The sequence below is a fragment of the Ammodytes marinus genome, assembly GCF_949987685.1.
Source record: "Ammodytes marinus genome assembly, chromosome: 19".
Taxonomy (NCBI): Eukaryota; Metazoa; Chordata; class Actinopteri; order Uranoscopiformes; family Ammodytidae; genus Ammodytes; species Ammodytes marinus.
In genome coordinates this window covers 21,835,084-21,856,710 of record NC_137223.1, presented here as the reverse complement: position 1 = coordinate 21,856,710, position 21,627 = coordinate 21,835,084, and the positions used below count along the sequence as shown (strand labels likewise).

The 21,627-nt window shown below is 40.2% G+C and overlaps 1 protein-coding gene across 1 annotated transcript in view; it reads right to left on the bottom strand.

Annotated features, from left to right (window-relative positions):
- Nucleotides 1-20,945, bottom strand: part of LOC307265704 (plasminogen-like) — a gene marked incomplete at both ends in the record, with an annotated part of 44,703 nt that extends 23,758 nt beyond the window's left edge. The window contains 21 exons of the mRNA XM_080047499.1: nucleotides 2,063-2,208; nucleotides 3,317-3,423; nucleotides 3,715-3,855; nucleotides 3,955-4,029; nucleotides 7,003-7,099; nucleotides 7,191-7,306; nucleotides 7,740-7,902; nucleotides 10,041-10,159; nucleotides 10,405-10,525; nucleotides 10,630-10,754; nucleotides 11,188-11,350; nucleotides 14,508-14,626; nucleotides 14,872-14,992; nucleotides 15,097-15,221; nucleotides 15,655-15,817; nucleotides 15,988-16,106; nucleotides 16,350-16,470; nucleotides 19,503-19,642; nucleotides 19,786-19,863; nucleotides 20,541-20,673; nucleotides 20,897-20,945. Of these exons, the coding sequence (XP_079903625.1) occupies nucleotides 2,063-2,208; nucleotides 3,317-3,423; nucleotides 3,715-3,855; nucleotides 3,955-4,029; nucleotides 7,003-7,099; nucleotides 7,191-7,306; nucleotides 7,740-7,902; nucleotides 10,041-10,159; nucleotides 10,405-10,525; nucleotides 10,630-10,754; nucleotides 11,188-11,350; nucleotides 14,508-14,626; nucleotides 14,872-14,992; nucleotides 15,097-15,221; nucleotides 15,655-15,817; nucleotides 15,988-16,106; nucleotides 16,350-16,470; nucleotides 19,503-19,642; nucleotides 19,786-19,863; nucleotides 20,541-20,673; nucleotides 20,897-20,945 (2,541 nt within the window). The remainder of the gene's footprint in view (nucleotides 1-2,062; nucleotides 2,209-3,316; nucleotides 3,424-3,714; nucleotides 3,856-3,954; nucleotides 4,030-7,002; nucleotides 7,100-7,190; nucleotides 7,307-7,739; nucleotides 7,903-10,040; nucleotides 10,160-10,404; nucleotides 10,526-10,629; nucleotides 10,755-11,187; nucleotides 11,351-14,507; nucleotides 14,627-14,871; nucleotides 14,993-15,096; nucleotides 15,222-15,654; nucleotides 15,818-15,987; nucleotides 16,107-16,349; nucleotides 16,471-19,502; nucleotides 19,643-19,785; nucleotides 19,864-20,540; nucleotides 20,674-20,896) is intronic.
- Nucleotides 20,946-21,627: the final 682 nt, after the last annotated feature.

Here is a 21,627-nt window from a genome sequence, read left to right as displayed (position 1 = left end):
TTCAGTTTTGTGCCAACTAAAGGTATCATAAAACACATGGGGCTGTAAACCCTCTTTTCATACAGTCTATGGCTGTTATGAACCCACCTCATATAACCTCATGAGAATTTGTTGACAAAGTGCCCTTTTTTAAACACATTTCCTCTGAGTTTTAACTCTTTGCTTTGTTGATCGTTTAAACACTGAAGAGTGTTTCCTGATTACTATTTATAGAAAATGCATGTTTTCTTTCCAAAGAAAAGGGAGGACAAAGTGGAATACCAACATACGAATAAACCATTTAAAATCAGAGCCAACAGACAACAAAGAAACAACAACTGTGTGACGAGCGTTTTGTGCACATGTAGATTTCCTTCAATGTGATAAAAACAAAACGAGTATATGAAACTCCATTCAAAAATCAGTCTGTTCATCATTTCCCTACTAATTTAGCCAAATATGTAACACTGGAAACATAAATTACAAAAATAATAACACAAATATAATATTCATTGATTAAGACAGTGCCTCTACAGCTGCAGTTTCTGATTGGTCAGAGATTTCACCAGCAAAGAGTGTTGAGAAGCCAAACTCCCATGTAGACTGGGAAGGTACAGTAATATTACCGAAATCTGTTTAAATATAACTCTAGCGGCTACTGGCTGTTGTTTGCATGTGGAGTAATTTATGTATATGTGTACCATTTTCAAAATCTTGTAATGAGGTCTATAGGCTGTGGCTAAATGGCTAACGTTGCATTGGAGAGGGTTATTCATTACATGCGTTAGTTGAGATAGCTATGTAATGTTCAAAACCTTATAAAGCTTAGTTGAAGATCGACCAGAAAAAGACACTTTTTGGCATAAAATGGATGTATTTATTTTGATGCAAGCCTGAGACATTACTTGGATTAGACGACTTTCGGGACCCGCTAAAGCTGCAGTGCTAACCATCTCAGTGTTGGACTTGCAGCCCGCTGTTTCGCGTAGCTTTGGCCAACGTTTAAAGTCTGTCAAATATTCACTCTACCTGGCTTTATCCTTGTCTGTCCTCTTCCGTCTCTTAGCATCATCTAATGAAATAGTACCGAGACCAACACAACCTATCTGGCTTCCATTAAGCCGAAATTAGGCGACTGGGGCACTCTGTAGGAATGTGACATATGCCATACTACCTGTTTAAAGTTATTGTACTATCAAACCAACTTAGAAAATGTTTTTTTATAAAAGTTTTATTTTCCAGCTCTTAGAACAAACACAGCTTTACATCCTAAAATCAGATACAGTATATGATCCCCTTATAGGTGGTTGGATCAGATAATACCAGGTTACAAAATTAAGCAATCCTGTTGAAGCAGAACAGTACACATGTTAAAGCATCTTCAACAATTAACTCTGATTTTAGAAGCTCCTGTATTTTCAAGGTGGACCATGTTTTAGTTGTTTTGGATGGTGCTGTTGATCCAGGCAACAAACTTCGAAACTTGTATGTAGACGCTGGGTTTCATGGCATTGGCACATCCCAGACTCCATGATTTGACACCCTGTAGGACATACCCGTTCTGGGTTTTACACACCAATGGACCACCGCTGTCACCCTGTGGGGGAACAAAACAGAAGTCAAAGCCGTTCTAGGTCAAGTGATATAAAGTAGTAATAGAAAATGAATATTCACAACAGATCGATGTCAAATATTTGCAAACAATTTTCGGGCTGTCAACTCTTACTTGTTTATATCGCGGTAAAGCAAACTCCTTTTAACGGCTTTAATTTTTTTTAAGCGGGCCCATGCCTATGTCCCTCGGTCGATCTTAGTTTGGGAAATTAAGAAGCACGCCTCGTGAGAATAAATGAGTAATAAAACAGGTATTTTGAATGGTGAGTTGCGCTTCAAAGCCCTAACAGATGGTTCTCTCCATAACACCAAAGTTATTTTCTTTTACTGTGGAGTCACAACCGGAGCTAGTCACCTTAGAGTTAATCATAGATGCGATTTAATCACAATTTAATATTTTAATCGATTGACAGCCCTTATATATTTAAGCAATAGCTCACGACAGAACACGTTTTTTTTCTCTTTTTACCTGGCAGCTGTCTACCCCTTCCCCAATTCTTCCAGCACACATCTCATGGTCTTTCACTCTGCCGTTCAGGAAGGATGGTTCATTACAGATCTGGTTCTCGATCACCCGGACAGCAATTTCCTTCAGGAACCTTTCACCTCCGGTACCTGCAACACACCGCATACAGTTATCAGCTGACCCTCCTCTTCTTGAACCTCATCTTTCCCCTGTGCACTAGTGAAATCAGGGACATGGCTTTCTACATTAAAAAACACCATAGATCAGCGCTTAGCAGTTGAATTACTAACAAACAGAGCATTGAGGCTACTGCTTCACATTAAAAGCATTTCACTGGCTTCACATTAGCATTTCACAGGACAAACATGATTTGGCTTTTATTTTGAAGTAACACAGCCCAGCAGCGCTCCAGTAACTAACTAGCAGCATGTCTTCTGTTTTCACGAGTTCTACGTGGTGAAAAAAAAATGACAGAAAACTTGTCATTTGCAAAAACTAAGCTCACACCCAAACCTTATGTTAGTGGCATTAATTTACGGTCACAGTAAACGGATTGTGTGAACTTTACATGCACCAAATAGAGCTATCCACTAGGCTCCAAGTGTCAATGGCAACTACTGGCTTGGCATGCGTACTACAGCGATTTCGGCCCGTTTTCTGAAACCATGTGCATGATGAAAGTTTTCAAAACAATTGTGTCCAAACGCGGAAACTTTTGAAAACATAAAGGGAAAATCATTCCGTTTTCACAGTGTAAACAGCCCCTAAGTATTTATCAAATATTCTATTACAATATTAAAACATTGTTTATCCTGCCCTGATTGCTGTTGTCCTATTGAATCTTGCAATTGTGTTTCAGAATGTATAGAATACATTTGATCAAAAAGCAACACAGAATAAAGTCAGTAATACACAGAATAAAGTCAGTAATAAAAAGTGATAAACAAATGTTCATTTTTGGCTTAAATATGGGATCATGGCGACATTTCTTTTTGTGTCTCACTGGCATACATCTGACAACAGTCTCTGCTGAAATAATCTTTAGAACACTCTTAAGAGTCACTTAAGGTTTTTACCTTAATGTTCTTGTTTTTTCATATACAGGAATGGAACCAAAATATAAGGCAGCTCTCAGTTTTACACATAGTGAAGATGTTGTATGTAAAAAAAAAAAAACTACCTCCATCTCAAACTCAAATTGTTCTTCACAAAGATATCAGTGAAGTAAAAGAGCACAGTACACATGTTGTACTTTACCAAGAGTTTCACCCCATCCAATAGTAAAACACTCTGTTCCATTGGGAACAATGCAGTCCTTCTCCGGCAGACAAGCTGGCAGGACTCTGTCATTTATTTGTGCAGGCCTGATAACACACAAGAACCACACACATAGGACAATAAATTGCTTTGGTGATTATTTATTATTTGTAATACTGATAAATGTTTTTATAAAACAACCAGTCACATGCTTCATATACATGCACATCATATCAGTTTATGTTGCGTTTTGTCTCATTCTGCTTGTATGTACTTCATAACTGTCCACCACTGAATAGCAATAGTGAGTAGGAGGATGGAAGGATAGTTGTACTTATAGTCATGTTTATTAGTACTTGTATTAGTAGTAGTGTAAGGCTGATCAGTCCAATACTCACCTATTCAGTTTCAAAAGAGCTATGTCAGCTTTGTTGTGTCCAAAACAAAGATCCTCAATTGTTCTCTCTTGTTTCGACAACTCAAGGCCTCTCTTTGAGTTGATACCCAGCAATACCGTGTAGTCTGGAAACAATGGAATCCTAAAGTACACAACACATTTATTAATGTACACACTAGTTATCCAGCGAATCTGTTATTACATGATTTGGTCTTGAGATGTTTTTTGAAGGTATACTGACCTGTCCAGACAGTCGGCAGCAGTGACAACCCACTGAGGGTGAATTAGAGTTCCTCCACATGTATGCGATCCTGAGCTAGTAGAAAGACACAAAGAAATGCATTTAAGTAGAAAACAATAAATACTATGTCTATTAATACTATGAAGCCTCTTGTTTCCAAAAGGGGGTTAAAAAAGTGGACCTTAACAGACAATAAAGGCAAAGAAAAATGTAGTTAACATATTTCACAAGATTTTAAAAATCACTAGAAATTGCTGTTAGAGTTAACTAATAATATGTATCTCTTCAACTACAGAAAGTCTAGTCTGGAAAATATGATTTTACTTTAAAAATATTGTGTATTTCAGTAAAGACCTTTAAATGTCTTGTGAAAGCCAAAACATAATTAATTTTCACTTTATTTTGTTGAATGATCCTTGTTAGCATTTTAATGGAAAAACTACTGTTACGACCTTATTCTACAAGAGTGCACTAGAAGTTCAGTAAATGGGATCCTGCAGAACAACAATTTGGTATTTTGGATTTCCACCCTTGAACTCCCTTTTCCCTTGAACATTCCTCTACCGACTCCCTTTTTATCCATCCTGTTCTAAGCTGTGTATTTCTTTTTCACCCTGTTGTTAGCTTAAACTGACTTCTATTCTGCAAGTAAATTGCCGTAGTGATGAAGCTAAGGACTTGTGTATAATAATTCATGCATTTCTCTACACTGCAGAGATGCACTATTGCAATTTGCAAGCAAATGTTTCAACCATTCTCTGTATTGCCTCTCTCCTTGCAAGATTAAATACTTAAAGACATCTTTGGTGTTCTTCGTGTTCTTTATTCATCAAGATATTTACTGTATAATAGTGTATTTTGCCATAATAGCATTTTTCACATTGAAAATGTAAGAGTGCCATGTGCAAAGCAACACCGCAATACTATTATCAGTCCCATTCCTCTAAAATATTAACTGCTGAATCTGAAAAACTATTCCGTCCAAAAGCACATTGAAAATTATTTTCAATTGGCATTGGCCGCGTTTCCCAGAATCGTTAAGAGCCTCTTTGGGCTAAGTACTTCTTTGGAGCGCTCTTAAGAACGCTGTGAAAGAAGAATGCGTTTCCCAGATTCGTTCTTAGCGAAAGTAGTACTTTCACTAAGATGGAACTGTAAGACGGAGCTGACCCACTCTTTCAACCTTTCTTAGCGACCAAATCGTCAGTGATCATGCCGCGTCAGGGAAATTTATTTCCTCCACTTTTCGAAATAATAAAACAATGCTCAATGCGGACCACTGGCGCAAGAAACATAGACTAATAGTAGAGAAAAAAAATGTTTTAATGAATTAGACGTTTACGTTTTCCACACACATGTGAGTTTATAGTACTACTACACATACAAAAAAAAACATCAACAACCCTGTGGCATTTCACAGATATCAAAGAAACAGATTTAATTGAACTCAGCTGAACCTCATCCAGAGCGGCTCCACCTGCTAAAGGCGTTGCCAAAGTCCGCGCGTGTGAGAAACCATGGCTGCAATACAACACCTTCTCGCTGCGAACCAACAGCCTCGCCGTGCGCGAAGCCAGACGGTTTACATAAATGCATACGTGCGTCGGCACTTCTCCCCACGTGCTATCAGACCGGGCCGTCCAGGCAAAGTACCGGCTGCCCCGTGCGGAGATCCAACGGCTGATCACTCTGGTGTCTCCACACATCCAGAGCAACCCGCTGCAATTTTGCCTTCAGCCCGGTCCAACAACCTGCAGCCCCTACCTCTTCACCACCAGTCACCAAGCACTAAACCATAAACCCACAACCACCACACATCACCCATATCAACTCTCAGGCCTGAAGGCTGAAATAAATAAACAGAACCAGCAGATGTAGGCTACATGTAACGTCCTGCACACTATGATTATTGCTGCAGTGTCCGGGTGCTTTACCTGAAAGTCTGGCACTGGAATGCTGTTGAAAGGGCGCACAATACGCACACGTCATTAACCTACGCTTAGATACATTACAAATTGCCTGGGACTTTTTGTTGCTAGGTTTGACACCCTCATTTCAATGCAAAATGATCCACACAATACATGGTTGAAAAGAAACCAAAATAGTTTATTGAAACCATATGGGGGTGGGGTTATTCCGCGCTGTCTTTACTGGGCGTCTGCATCACCTGCAACGAAGGGAGATTGATTAGTGAAACCTTCTCACTCTTCCTTTTTGTTTGGTTCTGGAACTCCTGCCACTTCTTCCTCACAGCACGCCAGTCACGCAGGCCACATGGGCTGGAGGGGGACATCTTTTCGGCTATGGCCTGCCGTTCTTCACCGTGATGTTCTTTTTGCCCTTTGTTCCCCCGAATAAAACTCCCCGGTGCTGCCAGACCTCGTCCACTAGGACGCCCATCTCCTCCGCGGTAAACGACGGTGCCCGCTTGTTTCTTTTGCTGCCGCTTTCTTCCATTCTCACATCACATGTGTGTGCCTATATCCACGGGTATATATGCGCTAATGGGCTTGATTACTACTTTGATACACTTGTTGCCACACACACCCGCACCCACACACACGATACATGCGTAGCCTAATTCCACCTGTGTGGGGGAGACCACGGGGCGCTGTGTGTGACTTATGCGCTGATAAAGAGGTGGGTGATCGATTTGCCTGGCATCGATTTATTCAGTTTCAGCACGACCGCGGTGGACAGCTCCCACCAAAGAGCTTCTTTCGCTTCAACTTACGCGTTCTCCAAAGAAGGCACTTAAGAAGCCATCTGGGAAACACCCATATCTTAACGCTCCTTCTTTGGCGAACCCTTCTTTCGACCCTTCTTTGGCCCCAAAGAACGATCGATTCTGGGAAACGCGGCCATTGCTAGTTAATTAGTGTTTAGAAAAACTAAAAGATTGCTTCTATTTCCTTAGAGACACAAACTGGAAGTGAGATTGTTTGCCTTAATACAAAAATGTTATCCCTTTTAAAATCCTAATATCAAAGGCTTGAATAATTTTTTAAAACATCCCTCAAAATCATATTTTAGTATTGTTGCACTTACTGGCTACGGAGGATTACTTTCCAGGGCCATGAGTTAGCGTTAGACACACAGCCTCCCACGATACGACCATTACAAAGGTTTGGTTTCTTCAGTGCACCTAAAAAATAAAGTCCATACTCATGAAATCGCACAATTTTTAATGACATGAATTAGACCAGCAGTTTTTTCGAAGTTGATCAAGGTGTTACCCGAATCTTCACAGCTCGGCACACTGCAGTACTCCCAGCGAGTTTCAGGATCAGTAGTGTAACACCAGGGCATCGTGTCATTGCTGGGGTTACGACAGTAGTTGTTATCAAGGCCTCTGATGAACAATAGATAGTAATGATGATGATTACCAATAAGCTAAGGATCATGCTTCTGGTTTCTTCGGAGGTTTCTTTTCATTTTCAAATACATCAAATAAATATTTGAATTATTTGTTTTTGTTTTCAGGGTTTGTGGTACCATAACATGTTTTGTCCAACTCTTGATTTTATAGTTTTACTGCTGTTCTAGTTAAAACTTCAACTGCAGACTCAGTTCTTAATTTTTACTTTTTAACTGTGTCTTGGTCACTACCTTCTAGCGTAAAATATCTAATTCTTTAGCAGCTGAATGTTCCACTTTTTTCATCAGTCACAACATTTGTCTGCTGTTTGGTGCCAGGCAGAACTATATAGTAAGTTAAATGGATATGTCATAAGTCAAATGATTTTTTCATGAAATCAAAATGTTTTTGTTACAGTTGCTCTTACTTGCAGGGGTAGCTGTTCGACACAAATCTGTGTTTGTGTGGCGTCTGAGCCGACCAGTTCTGGCACGTTTTGCCAGACTCAGTCACAGCAATTGTTCCTCGGTACAATTCACCTTTGTTGGAGGCACAGGTTGTCTCTGGGATGATAGTGGGAGGCTCAGAAGCTGAGCAAAGAACATGAGATGGACTGGTTTTTATACTCAGAAGAAAAACAAGTCAGCCTGTAGCAGTGTTTTAAATAACTAGTGCAGTGCCCGTAGGAAGCAGGTATTAGCTTATGCATGCTTAAAGAGATCATATTATACTACTTTTCTGGTCTTAATTTCTTGCTAAAAACTGCTATAGAGCAACCTGACACGAATCACATCACAAAAAACTAAGTAGATTTTCGGGACACTCTTCCTCTTACCCTAGCCAGCACAGCAGTCTCTCTCTACACACTGCTTTGAGCTTCTCCGCCCCTCCCCCCCCGCTGCAAACCCCACTCCGTTGTGATTGGTTACCTTCCTTCCAGTAGCGGAAAATTTCAGGAAATTTCCAGGAAGGTGGGGGCATGCAGCCGGAGCTATTACCATACATGGAAACATGACAGAAACGACCCGAGCGTGACAGAGAAAACCCGGAAATTTGAACAAGTTCGGCTCGACCGGCTGCCATAGTTTTTAGTGCTCTGCATAGCCACCCCAGACGGTCAGCAGGGAATACGTCGAAATGCATGTACGTAATTATTTGATACTCTAGTATGGTTAAACATGACTATAAATCATTATAACAACGTTTATAGGTCATAAAAGTCGAAAAGTATCATAGGTCCTCTTTAAATGTAACCTGTCTATGAAAGTGGGACACAGAAACAGATGTAACCTACACATAGGCAGTGTCACACAGTCATTGAAATGGCTGTCACATCGCTCGACAATGTCACTTTTGGTCTTTCTTTAATATTTTTTGCGCCGTATAATCCTCTATTCTTTTTTTTTTTTTTGCATTTTTCATGCTTTATTGATAGTGTTTAAGAGACAGAGGTGAAATGGGGCAGAGACGGGAGTGACATGCAGAGAACGACCGCGGGCGGGAATCGAACCCGGGTCTGCTGCTGGGCCCGGCCCGGGGGACGCCCTAGCAACTGAGCTAAGGGCGCCCCATAATCCTCTGTTCTTTATAGAAAAAGCAGGTGAACATTTTTTTTATTGGTAATTGCAGCTTGAAGGCAGCAGCATTAATTTTTGCAAGGGCATGTTTTCATCTTACATCGTCTTTAGCTCGTTAAGATGTTAGTTTCTAAAAGATTTAAAACATTTTGTGGAAGCTGTCGTGTTTACATTCACCGGTAGCAGATTTATCCGAGACGTGCTAATTTAAATGGAAAACACTATTGAAACGCTAACTGAAATTAGCATCACTGTTGTGGAAGTGTTTAACTATACATTAACTGCATAACAGTGAAAATAGCGTAACATGCGACCTTTAACACTAAAGAGGACAGGTTTGAGGAGTTGTTGATGTCTGTGGAAAGGTTTAAAAACGTTTTGTTTGGAAAGTTGGATGCATTGAATGAGGAAGTACCAACATGCTGTGTCTGCTGTGTGTGTCCCGCTCATCAATGCAAGTTTTGGTCGCAGCAGCCAATCAAATCAGAGGGAGGCGGGTTTTAGCCGGAGACTATAGCCTCGTTTGAGATGTCGCCATCTTGCTAAGAGCTGCGCAACTATGACGCGCGTCTTGCTGAGTGCACTGCAAAAATGCTGCAAAAATGCTGTGCGCTCAGCAAGACTCGCGTCATAATTGCACAGGTCTGAGCCAGACGGCTCCTAGTCGAACAAGGCTTATTTCATGCTCCGTGCTCACTGTGGCCTTCAGTGTGCGCACGTATCCGCCGCCAGCATGATATGAATATGATGACTTCTACATATTTGGTCCAAAAAACTTCAAAATCAAGGATGCACACATTCGTGCCGTGCGCAAGCCATATCCGGAAGCTCAGGCCGATCTGACTAAAAGTCAGAGAGATATGCGAGCCACAGACAGACAGACACACAGACAGACAAACGTTTCTTGCTTTATAGATAGATAGATAGATAGATAGATAGATAGATAGATAGATAGATAGATAGATAGATAGATAGATAGATAGATAGATAGATAGATAGATAGATAGATAGATAGATAGCACATTTAAATGAGACTGAAAATTGTAACTGTGAATGAAGTCTCATTGAACAACGTTTTGGCAAATATGAGGTTTTTACAGTGGTACAATAGGGCAGAAGTTAAGGTATCACATTAAAATAGGAAGTCTTACTGCAGCGGGGTATAGAGCAGTAGTCCCATCGTTTGGATGGGTCGGTTGTGTAGCACCAGGGTCTGGGCTCTGTATCTGGGTTTCTGCAGTAGTTCTCCTCAAGATGTTTACCTGGAAGACTGGAGAAGCAATAAAACAAATTCTAAAATGAATTTTGCGGACGAAAAAGCAACATTAAGCTTCAGGAAAAAAAAGTAAATTCTTGAAGTTCTCGAGATTCTTCTCTGGATAACTTGAGAAAGCATAAACAGAAGTGCAATGTCTAACTTGTTGAAAAATTGTTCAGTTTCTGAGATACATTTAACAAATTGCATTAAATGCTTTTGTTTGATTGATAAATTGATGCATAAATCTTAAGTCTTACACGTCAGGGTTGTATTCATGGTTTTGAGGTGTCTGGGAGTCCCAGCGTTGGCAGGTGAAGCCATTTTCTGTAGTGGATATTGTCCCTCTGTAGTCCTCACCACTGCAAATTATACACTCTTCTGTAAAGGAACAGTAATAGATTCATCATTCGGAGTATGCATCTATAGAAAAAACAACTTTACAAATCTTGCAGGGGAACAAATCTTAGAGAAAGGGGTTTTACCTGGTCCAGCTTCATTCTCACAGGTCTGCACACTGCAGTACTCCCAGCGACTTTCAGGATCAGTAGTGTAACACCAGGGCATCATATCATTGTCTGGGTTACGACAGTAGTTGTTAACAAGGCCTCTGATGAACAATATACAGTTATGATAAACGCAGGAACACCCAACAATAAAGCCAATAAGCTACAGTATATGATTTGTGCTGCTGGTTTCTTCTTTCCTGTCATCCATTTGTTTTTTTTAAAGAATTGTGGTAACGTAAAAATTTTTTGTCCAACTCTTGATTTTATAGTTTTACTGCTGCTTCGATTCAAAACTTCAACTGCAGACTCAGGTCTTCATCTTTACTTTTTAACTGTGTTTTGGTCTCTACCTTCTTGCGGAAAATATCTGATTCTTTGGCAGTTGAATATTCCACTTTTTTCATCAGTCACAAACGTTTTCTGCCGTTTGGTGCCAGGCAGACCTATACAGTAAGTTTACTGGATATGTCATACGTCAAATGAATTGGTCCCTTTTTTATGAAAATCAAATGTTTTTGTTACAGTTGCTCTTACTTGCAGGGGTAGCTGTCCGACACAAATCCGTGTTTTTGTGGCGTCTGAGCCGACCAGTTCTGGCACGTTTTGCCAGACTCTGTCACAGCAATTGTTCCTCGGTACAATTCACCTTTGTTGGAGGCACAGGTTGTCTCTGGGATGATAGTGGGAGGCTCAGAAGCTGAGCAAAGAACATGAGATGGACTGGTTTTTATACTCAGAAGAAAAACAAGTCAGCCTGTAGCAGTGTTTTAAATAACTAGTGCAGTGCCCGTAGGAAGCAGGTATTAGCTTATGCATGCTTAAAGAGATCCTATTATACTACTTTTCTGGTCTTAATTTCTTGCTAAAAACTGCTATAGAGCAACCTGACACGAATCACATCACAAAAAACTAAGTAGATTTTTAGTGCTCTGCATAGCCACCCCAGACGGTCAGCAGGGAATACATCGAAATGCATGTACGTAATTATTTGATACTCTAGTATGGTTAAACATGACTATAAATCATTATAACAACGTTTATAGGTCATAAAAGTCGAAAAGTATCATAGGTCCTCTTTAAATGTAACCTGTCTATGAAAGTGGGACACAGAAACAGATGTAACCTACACATAGGCAGTGTCACACAGTCATTGAAATGGCTGTCACATCGCTCGACAATGTCACTTTTGGTCTTTCTTTAATATTTTTTGCGCCGTATAATCCTCTATTCTTTTTTTTTTTTTTGCATTTTTCATGCTTTATTGATGGTGTTTAACCCTTTAGGCGCCGGGTTTAATTTTGAAAAATACTTTATTTTGACACCTAAATTTCAGAAGGCTCTGGATTGAAAGTGGTTTGAGATAGAGACAAAAAGTTAATGAGACAAATATTGAGAATGTCCTGAAGTTTATCTAGGGAATACATTTTTTCATCTAATTTGCATATTATGACGTCATATGGCGGCGGCCATATTGGATTATGTAATTTCCATGAAATACCTGATATTTTGAAAGAGAGTTGAACTTATTTCATCAGATTCACCCCCTCCATCTATTTGTAATGATGCCCACTTTGTTGTAAGCCAACATTTGTAAACTAGAACTAGAACTAAAACACAAAACGCATGTAAACAGCAGGCGTTTTTTTTTTTTTTTTTTTTTTTTTACACACTACAACTTTTACAGTACTTTTCGTCTTCTATTCTCCATTATTATTATTATTCATTATTGTAATTATCATTATATCATTATAATATAATAATAATAATAACAGTAGGCGTCTTTTTGCTGCAGAGGCCTAATCTGTGCCTATCTATCCAGATGACACTGTTTATAGTTTGTCACAGTGTGGAACCTCTCATTGCATGGCACAGCACACAGGCTGGGCAGAAATGGCAACGCATGCGCGATTCATTTGCAGCCTGGACGCGGAGGTGTCAGCGGAGCAGAGAGGAGACACACACCCGCTCTGCCCTGACTGCTGTGCGGGGCTCAGGGGCTCCGGGAGCTGCTCGTTGAGCACAGTAAAAGCAGAGTGATACATGCTTTCACATCAGAGTCTCCAAACACCACAAAAGTCTCCAATAACACCAGAAAGGGTCGCTAGGAGGAGCGGGTGTGTGTGTCCTCTCTGCTGGCTGCAGGCTGGGACCGCTGCGCTGAGCTTCTGTGAGACTGACCGCCCGCGAGTGCTTTTGGACGGGGTAGGGGCTCCGTGAGCACCCGCTCCTCGTTGAGCACAGAAACAGCAGAGTAAACAGAGTGATACGTGCTTTCCCGTCAGTCTCTAAACACCACAAAAGTCTCAAATAACACCAGAAAAAGTCGCTAGGAGGATATGACAAAAAAAATGAAAAATAATTTTTATGTTTTTTGGATGGGATTTTGCTCGAACATTTTGCATTGAAGGATGACGTTTTTCTGAGCTAAGGTCTAGGTATGGGATGTCTGCCAACTAGTGGAGGGGAGTTTGAACAAAATATAACACTCTATTTAGAGAAAACAGCTGTTTGATTCAGTAAAACGTCTTGTCGCAATTTTGCGACTTTGGCGCCTAAGAGACAGAGGTGAAATGGGGCAGAGACGGGAGTGACATGCAGAGAACGACCGCGGGCGGGAATCGAACCCGGGTCTGCTGCTGGGCCCGGCCCGGGGGACGCCCTAGCAACTGAGCTAAGGGCGCCCCATAATCCTCTGTTCTTTATAGAAAAAGCAGGTGAACATTTTTTTTATTGGTAATTGCAGCTTGAAGGCAGCAGCATTAATTTTTGCAAGGGCATGTTTTCATCTTACATCGTCTTTAGCTCGTTAAGATGTTAGTTTCTAAAAGATTTAAAACATTTTGTGGAAGCTGTCGTGTTTACATTCACCGGTAGCAGATTTATCCGAGACGTGCTAATTTAAATGGAAAACACTATTGAAACGCTAACTGAAATTAGCATCACTGTTGTGGAAGTGTTTAACTATACATTAACTGCATAACAGTGAAAATAGCGTAACATGCGACCTTTAACACTAAAGAGGACAGGTTTGAGGAGTTGTTGATGTCTGTGGAAAGGTTTAAAAACGTTTTGTTTGGAAAGTTGGATGCATTGAATGAGGAAGTACCAACATGCTGTGTCTGCTGTGTGTGTCCCGCTCATCAATGCAAGTTTTGGTCGCAGCAGCCAATCAAATCAGAGGGAGGCGGGTTTTAGCCGGAGACTATAGCCTCGTTTGAGATGTCGCCATCTTGCTAAGAGCTGCGCAACTATGACGCGCGTCTTGCTGAGTGCACTGCAAAAATGCTGCAAAAATGCTGTGCGCTCAGCAAGACTCGCGTCATAATTGCACAGGTCTGAGCCAGACGGCTCCTAGTCGAACAAGGCTTATTTCATGCTCCGTGCTCACTGTGGCCTTCAGTGTGCGCACGTATCCGCCGCCAGCATGATATGAATATGATGACTTCTACATATTTGGTCCAAAAAACTTCAAAATCAAGGATGCACACATTCGTGCCGTGCGCAAGCCATATCCGGAAGCTCAGGCCGATCTGACTAAAAGTCAGAGAGATATGCGAGCCACAGACAGACAGACACACAGACAGACAAACGTTTCTTGCTTTATAGATAGATAGATAGATAGATAGATAGATAGATAGATAGATAGATAGATAGATAGATAGATAGATAGATAGATAGATAGATAGATAGATAGATAGATAGATAGATAGATAGATAGATAGCACATTTAAATGAGACTGAAAATTGTAACTGTGAATGAAGTCTCATTGAACAACGTTTTGGCAAATATGAGGTTTTTACAGTGGTACAATAGGGCAGAAGTTAAGGTATCACATTAAAATAGGAAGTCTTACTGCAGCGGGGTATAGAGCAGTAGTCCCATCGTTTGGATGGGTCGGTTGTGTAGCACCAGGGTCTGGGCTCTGTATCTGGGTTTCTGCAGTAGTTCTCCTCAAGATGTTTACCTGGAAGACTGGAGAAGCAATAAAACAAATTCTAAAATGAATTTTGCGGACAAAAAAGCAACATTAAGCTTCAGGAAAAAAAAGTAAATTCTTGAAGTTCTCGAGATTCTTCTCTGGATAACTTGAGAAAGCATAAACAGAAGTGCAATGTCTAACTTGTTGAAAAATTGTTCAGTTTCTGAGATACATTTAACAAATTGCATTAAATGCTTTTGTTTGATTGATAAATTGATGCATAAATCTTAAGTCTTACACGTCAGGGTTGTATTCATGGTTTTGAGGTGTCTGGGAGTCCCAGCGTTGGCAGGTGAAGCCATTTTCTGTAGTGGATATTGTCCCTCTGTAGTCCTCACCACTGCAAATTATACACTCTTCTGTAAAGGAACAGTAATAGATTCATCATTCGGAGTATGCATCTATAGAAAAAACAACTTTACAAATCTTGCAGGGGAACAAATCTTAGAGAAAGGGGTTTTACCTGGTCCAGCTTCATTCTCACAGGTCTGCACACTGCAGTACTCCCAGCGACTTTCAGGATCAGTAGTGTAACACCAGGGCATCATATCATTGTCTGGGTTACGACAGTAGTTGTTAACAAGGCCTCTGATGAACAATATACAGTTATGATAAACGCAGGAACACCCAACAATAAAGCCAATAAGCTACAGTATATGATTTGTGCTGCTGGTTTCTTCTTTCCTGTCATCCATTTGTTTTTTTTAAAGAATTGTGGTAACGTAAACATTTTTTGTCCAACTCTTGATTTTATAGTTTTACTGCTGCTTCGATTCAAAACTTCAACTGCAGACTCAGGTCTTCATCTTTACTTTTTAACTGTGTTTTGGTCTCTACCTTCTTGCGGAAAATATCTGATTCTTTGGCAGTTGAATATTCCACTTTTTTCATCAGTCACAAACGTTTTCTGCCGTTTGGTGCCAGGCAGACCTATACAGTAAGTTTACTGGATATGTCATACGTCAAATGAATTGGTCCCTTTTTTATGAAAATCAAATGTTTTTGTTACAGTTGCTCTTACTTGCAGGGGTAGCTGTCCGACACAAATCCGTGTTTTTGTGGCGTCTGAGCCGACCAGTTCTGGCACGTTTTGCCAGACTCAGTAACAGCAATTGTTCCTCGGTACAATTCACCTTTGTTGGAGGCACAGGTTGTCTCTGGGATGATAGTGGGAGGCTCAGATGCTGAGCAAAGAAGATGAGATGGACTGGTTTTTATACTCAGAAGAAGAAAAACAAGTAAACCAGTAGCAGTGTTTTAAATAATAACACATTTAAATGAGACTTTAAATGAGGTTTTACAGTGGTACAATAGGGCAGAAGTTAAGGTATCACATTAAAATAGCAAGTCTTACTGCAGCGGGGTATAGAGCAGTAGTCCCATCGTTTGGATGGGTCGGTTGTGTAGCACCAGGGTCTGGGCTCTGTACCTGGGTTTCTGCAGTAGTTTTCCTCAAGATGTTTACCTGGAAGACTGGAAAAGCAATAAAACACATTCTAAAATTAATTTTGCGGACAAAAAAGCAACATTAGGCTCCAGGATAAAAATTAATAAATTCTTGAAGTTCTCGAGATTCTTCTCTGGATAACTTGAGAAAGCATAAACAGGATTGCAATGTCTAACTTGTTGAAAAATAGTTTTATTTCTAAAATACATTTAACAAATTTCATTAAATGCTTTTGTTTGATTTATTGATGCGTTAATCTTAAATCTTACACATCAGGGTTGTATTCATGGTTTTGAGGTGTCTGGGAGTCCCAGCGTTGGCAGGTGAAGCCATTTTCTGTAGTGGATATTGTCCCTCTGTAGTCCTCACCACTGCAATGTATACACTCTTCTGTAAAGTACAAGCACAGACTCATCATATTCTCTCTGCTGGATTGGTCTACCTGCATATTAACCTAATGTTTTTTCTGTACATAGCAAGGTATCGCATATAAAGTCATGGACAAAAGTGTTGGCACCCCTGGAACTCTGTCAGATAATGCACTGTCTCACCCAGAAAATGATTGCAATAACAAGTGCTTCGGCATTAATATTTTGAATACATTTGTTTCCACCGGAAAAACACAAAAAAGAAAATACAATACTTCCTGTATCCATCAATACATTTTTTACACCTCTCCACTGGAACTTTGGACCATTCTTCCTTTGCCATCTGCTCCAGGTCGCTCAGGTTTGAAGGGTTCCTTCTCCGAACAGCTGTTTTAAGATCTTCCCACAGGTGTTTCTATGGGATTCAGATCTGGACTCATTGCCGGCCACTTCAGAACTCTCCAGCACTTTCTCTCAAACCATTTTTGTGCAGAGAAGTAACACTATCACAAAAGTTTCAGGAGTAAAAATAATAAAAACGCCCTTGAAGAAAATATCTAACTAACAACACAGAAAATGGCAAACTTGAAAAAATAGATACCTTCCTGATACATCTGGTAAAAAAATTAACATTACACATTAACTTATCCAAGATAGTATTTGTTGGAGGGATAATGGAAGACCATTTGTCCACCTATTCATTTTCCTACGAATCAACCACCTTGTTTCCCCTTTTCCACCTGTGTCTATAAAGTCCCTCAACTGTAGAGGCAGAGCTAGAGGCTGTGGGATCATCATCAATTTCCTTGTGGAATTCACTGAGGTAGTTGTCAGCCCCGCAGGTTGATGAGATGTCCATAAATGCTGGAGGTTTTGGGTGTGGAAGGGATGTCTTGAATGACACGTCTCTTCAACGTGCATTGAAGTATAGGACAGTGCCTAAGGAGTAGCAGACCGAGTTGGCGGTTCCCAAAAGGGGGGACCAGAGGGTCTGTACCAATTATGGAGATGTAACATGTATCCGCCTCCCTGGTAAAGTCTACTCTAAGGTGCTGGAAAGGAGGATTCAGCCAAAAGTCAAACCTCAGATTGAAAAGCTACAATGTGGATTCCGTCCTGGCTGTGAAACAATAGTCCAGCTCTGTATTTTCCCAAGGATCCTGGAGGGGGACTGGGAGTATGCCCAAACACGTGCTTTGTGGATCTGGAGAAGGTGTATGACCGAGAGATACTGTGGGAGGTGCTGCAGGAATATGAGGTGAAGGAGTCACTTCTTACAGCCAATTATTTGGCGTGAATGTTCTCTTTTACTTTACATAAAAATGAATGCAGAAAAGGCACACATTGCTTCATAAAAATTCACCAGAATGCAGGAAATTAAGTGTTTAATGCTAAAAGAATTCTGGGGGGGACCCCCAGACCCCCACTTACAATATGTCCACACCCAATGTTTAATTAAAACCTGTCCTACGACTTTGCAATTCATGAATTTGTTTATTTTAATAAGATTTTTGATGTTTTATCACATTTTCCAATTGTCTTTTATTTCTGATTTATTATGAACTCGGCAGGCTACTATTTTCACCCAGCTGGACATTGGACGCAAAAGCAGAAAACACTGGGTGTGTCAATGGCATTTAACAAGAGGGGGGGTGTATCTGTTTAATGTGCAAGTAAAGTGTTGCCGTGAAGAAGGATTACAATTTACGAAGACACTATGAAACTAAACATCAGAGCAGCTATGTCCTGATAAATGTGTTATTTTTGCAAAGTGGCCTGGCCTTTTGTAGATTTTTCTGTATGTGGCCCTCAGTGAAAATTCAATTCTGCACACATTTTTCCTCTTAACTGAGAACTGTACCATACAGAACAGAACTGTGACTTAAAAACCAAGGTACGTACCGAACCGTGACTTTTGACCCCTTATAGGTGGTAGCTCACTTTGACTTGGTCATTTTAAAAGTAGCTCACAAGCTGAAAAACAGTGGCCACCCCTGTACTACACACTGTCCGCAGACTTATTGTGGTGTGTACTTGAGCTATACAATCAGACAGCTAGCAGGTAGCAGGGTGAAGCTATTAAAAAAAATACTCTTCAGTTTCCAACACACCCTACAGTTTCACCGTCTGTTTTTCACACAGGGGCTGTCACGGCAGGACTAACGTGAGCTCACAAAAGAGCCAAATAACAGTCACTGCAAAAGACTCACAGCTCTAACCGTTAGCATAAAGCTAACGGTAAAGCTAGCGGGCGCTAATGCTAACGACTAAACCCAGCATTCTCTCATTTCAGTCGGTGTTGGTTATTATAGGAGGGATAAAATAAAGCAGACATTTACAGACATTGAACTAACAAACGGACAGAATTATTTTTAAAATAGGACTACTTACATTTCGGACGGATGGTGTCTCTCAGTCTTCCTGGCACAGTCTCCTCCACACCCCAGTAAAAAGGCTTTGATCACACTAACAGATTGCAAACCTTTGCTGGAGATAGCCTAACAAAAAATGAAGTAAATCCATTCAGCCCTAGTGTGCTTCGAGGCTGGGGTGTGATGGTAGCTTGAGGTTGAGCTCACACTGCAGCTTGTTGTTGCATGAGCGAGTGGAGGCTCAGCCAGGTGTGTGTGGTTACTGGTTACCAACGGGGCGTCTTGATTTGCCAATCAACTGCCGAGTTTCTGGTGAGCTTTCCCGTGGGAGTATATGATAATGAAAACCGACCGATTTCGTCATCAGTCGGTGTATTTTGGAACAAACCTTCAAATCCCCCCTTTTTCGAAATAAGTGTCCCAGAAGAAACTGACATATTTGTCTTTTTGAAGCTTGTGTGTGCTGGTAGGGACGCCAATAACCTAAACAGTGTGCCCAAACACCGGCAATGTTTAGTTTTTCATAATATGTCCCCTTTAATTTGAAACTTGAAAACTTGGTAGACAGTGCAAAATTAGAATGTGATAATGACACAGCAAAAGTGTGTCATATCAATAGTGTCGAGGCAAATCTACACAAAAACAAACCATAATAAAACACACTAAATAGATAAATTTTTACCAGTGCAGTTGCGTAAATTGCAGAATTCATAGCGGGAGTTGGGATCAGTGGTGTAACACCAGGGCGCTTCGCTGTCTCCATTAACGTTTCTGCAGTAGTTAGACTCCAGGTCTCCTGGAGGATTGCTCTCAGGCGTGTATCTGCAGATTTCACATTGAGGAAAATTGCATGAAAAGAAGTAAAAGCAAATGATGCAATATAGAAAATGCTAAATAATGAGGATTATTTGTGAATACACACTTTGCACTTGGTTTGTGTGGTTCGTTTTCTGCCCATTTCTGACATGTCCTTCCGGATTTTGTTACGGCCAATGTTCCTCTGTAATCCATTCCTACTCCATTCACACACTCCAGGAGGTATACTAAACAAGGCAAACAAGAGACAAGACAATACAGACCAAAGGACACTATCAGCATTTTATGTTTCATTATTCAATAAACTTAACCTGCTATTTAGTTTATATGTTTGTTCTTACATTCACTGTAAAGTGCACTGCAAAGAACAATGATAAAACTATTATATTGTGGACAAAGCTATCAGACAATTTTGTGAGTAAATAATTAATCTAATGCCGCTGAAGTGATGTTTCAGCCCCAAAGTTGAGTCACAGTAGTTTTCAATGTGTGTCACCTGCCCACTGTGTTTGCAGACACAGTCCAAACATCACTGATCATACAACACAAGGTAAAAATTAACCACAATATTATTGAGACTAAAAAATATCAAGTGAAATCTAATCTGGAGAAAAGGGACACTATAATGAAAATGAAAAGAGTTCAGGCTACTTATATAACAAAATAATTAAGTGACAATAAGACTTGCCATTTTTTTCATACACAGTTGAGCTTATTCTGCGATGGAAGATCACTGTTTTAGAGTTATCTGCTGTTGTCCAACATCGTTCTTCCTTTTCATCATAAGTGAAAGATCTGTGAAAACACAGCAGGTGTCAAGTTGGGATGCCAAGCTTTAAATTTAAAATTTAAACTGAAATGTAAATTTTAAGTAAACAATCAGATTTTAAAAGTATGACCTCACTTGCAAATGAAGGATGTTTCAGCCTCACATTTTGCTGCACACTCGGCCAGAGTGTTTGCTGGGTAATCTTTCTTAAAGGAGACGATCCATGCCCCTTTAGTTTTAGTGTAGCCGTCCACCTCAGTACTACTGACTAAAATCAGAGGAATCAAGACATGTTTCTTAATACATCCATGCTTGATTAAATGAGGGAAATAGCAGTGAAAGGACAAACAATAAGAACAATTAATCAATTTAGACACGGTGGTCCTGATGAGGTACTTTCACAGTGAAACATTTGATTTATTTATTGTATTTATAGAAGTTATGTTATTATAGAAGTATTCAAGATTATCAATTAAAGACACATATCTTACCGGTGCAGACCAGGACTTCCAAGAGGAGTGCGACTTTGAGCAGGTCCATGGCTCTTATACCAAGTAAAGTATAAGTCGACTAACTCACCAAGGGGTCCCCTGATTTATATTGGGCTCCATATTGGCATGTCCTGAATGCAGCTTAATCAGTCAGTCAATCATTTGCCTTGCCAGGCAAATTATTGATGGGAATTTTCCTCAGTCCAAATCATGCTTGTAAGTCCTGTTTTTCCAATATAGTCTAAATAAATTCATGTTGAGGGGCATCTTTAATGCAAATTAATGTGTGTGTGTGTGTGTGTGTGTGTGTGTGTGTGTGTGTGTGTGTGTGTGTGTGTGTGTGTGTGTGTGTGTGTGTGTGTGTGTGTGTGTGTGTGTGATCATTTTATAATGTAATACAGTATTGATTGCCTTCTGGGGAATGCTATGTGATTTCAATCAAATTAGATCAATTCATACAGTTAATCCTGACCTTAAAAAGGGACCGTTGTCCTCATCTGCAAACAAGATTACAAAAAATACTTTAGATTGAGTAACTACTTTTCTCCACTGGCAATTGTGCCACTTTGGTTTTATTTCAGGGCTTTGGGTTTTCAGTCAAATGTTTGACTGAGTCAATAATGGGGCAACATTTTTTGTTTATACAATGTCCTTAGGAAGGACTCATGATTTATTTTTCTGCAATATGAGTACTTTTGCTAAGTACATTTTGCAGATAACTTATTTTAGTC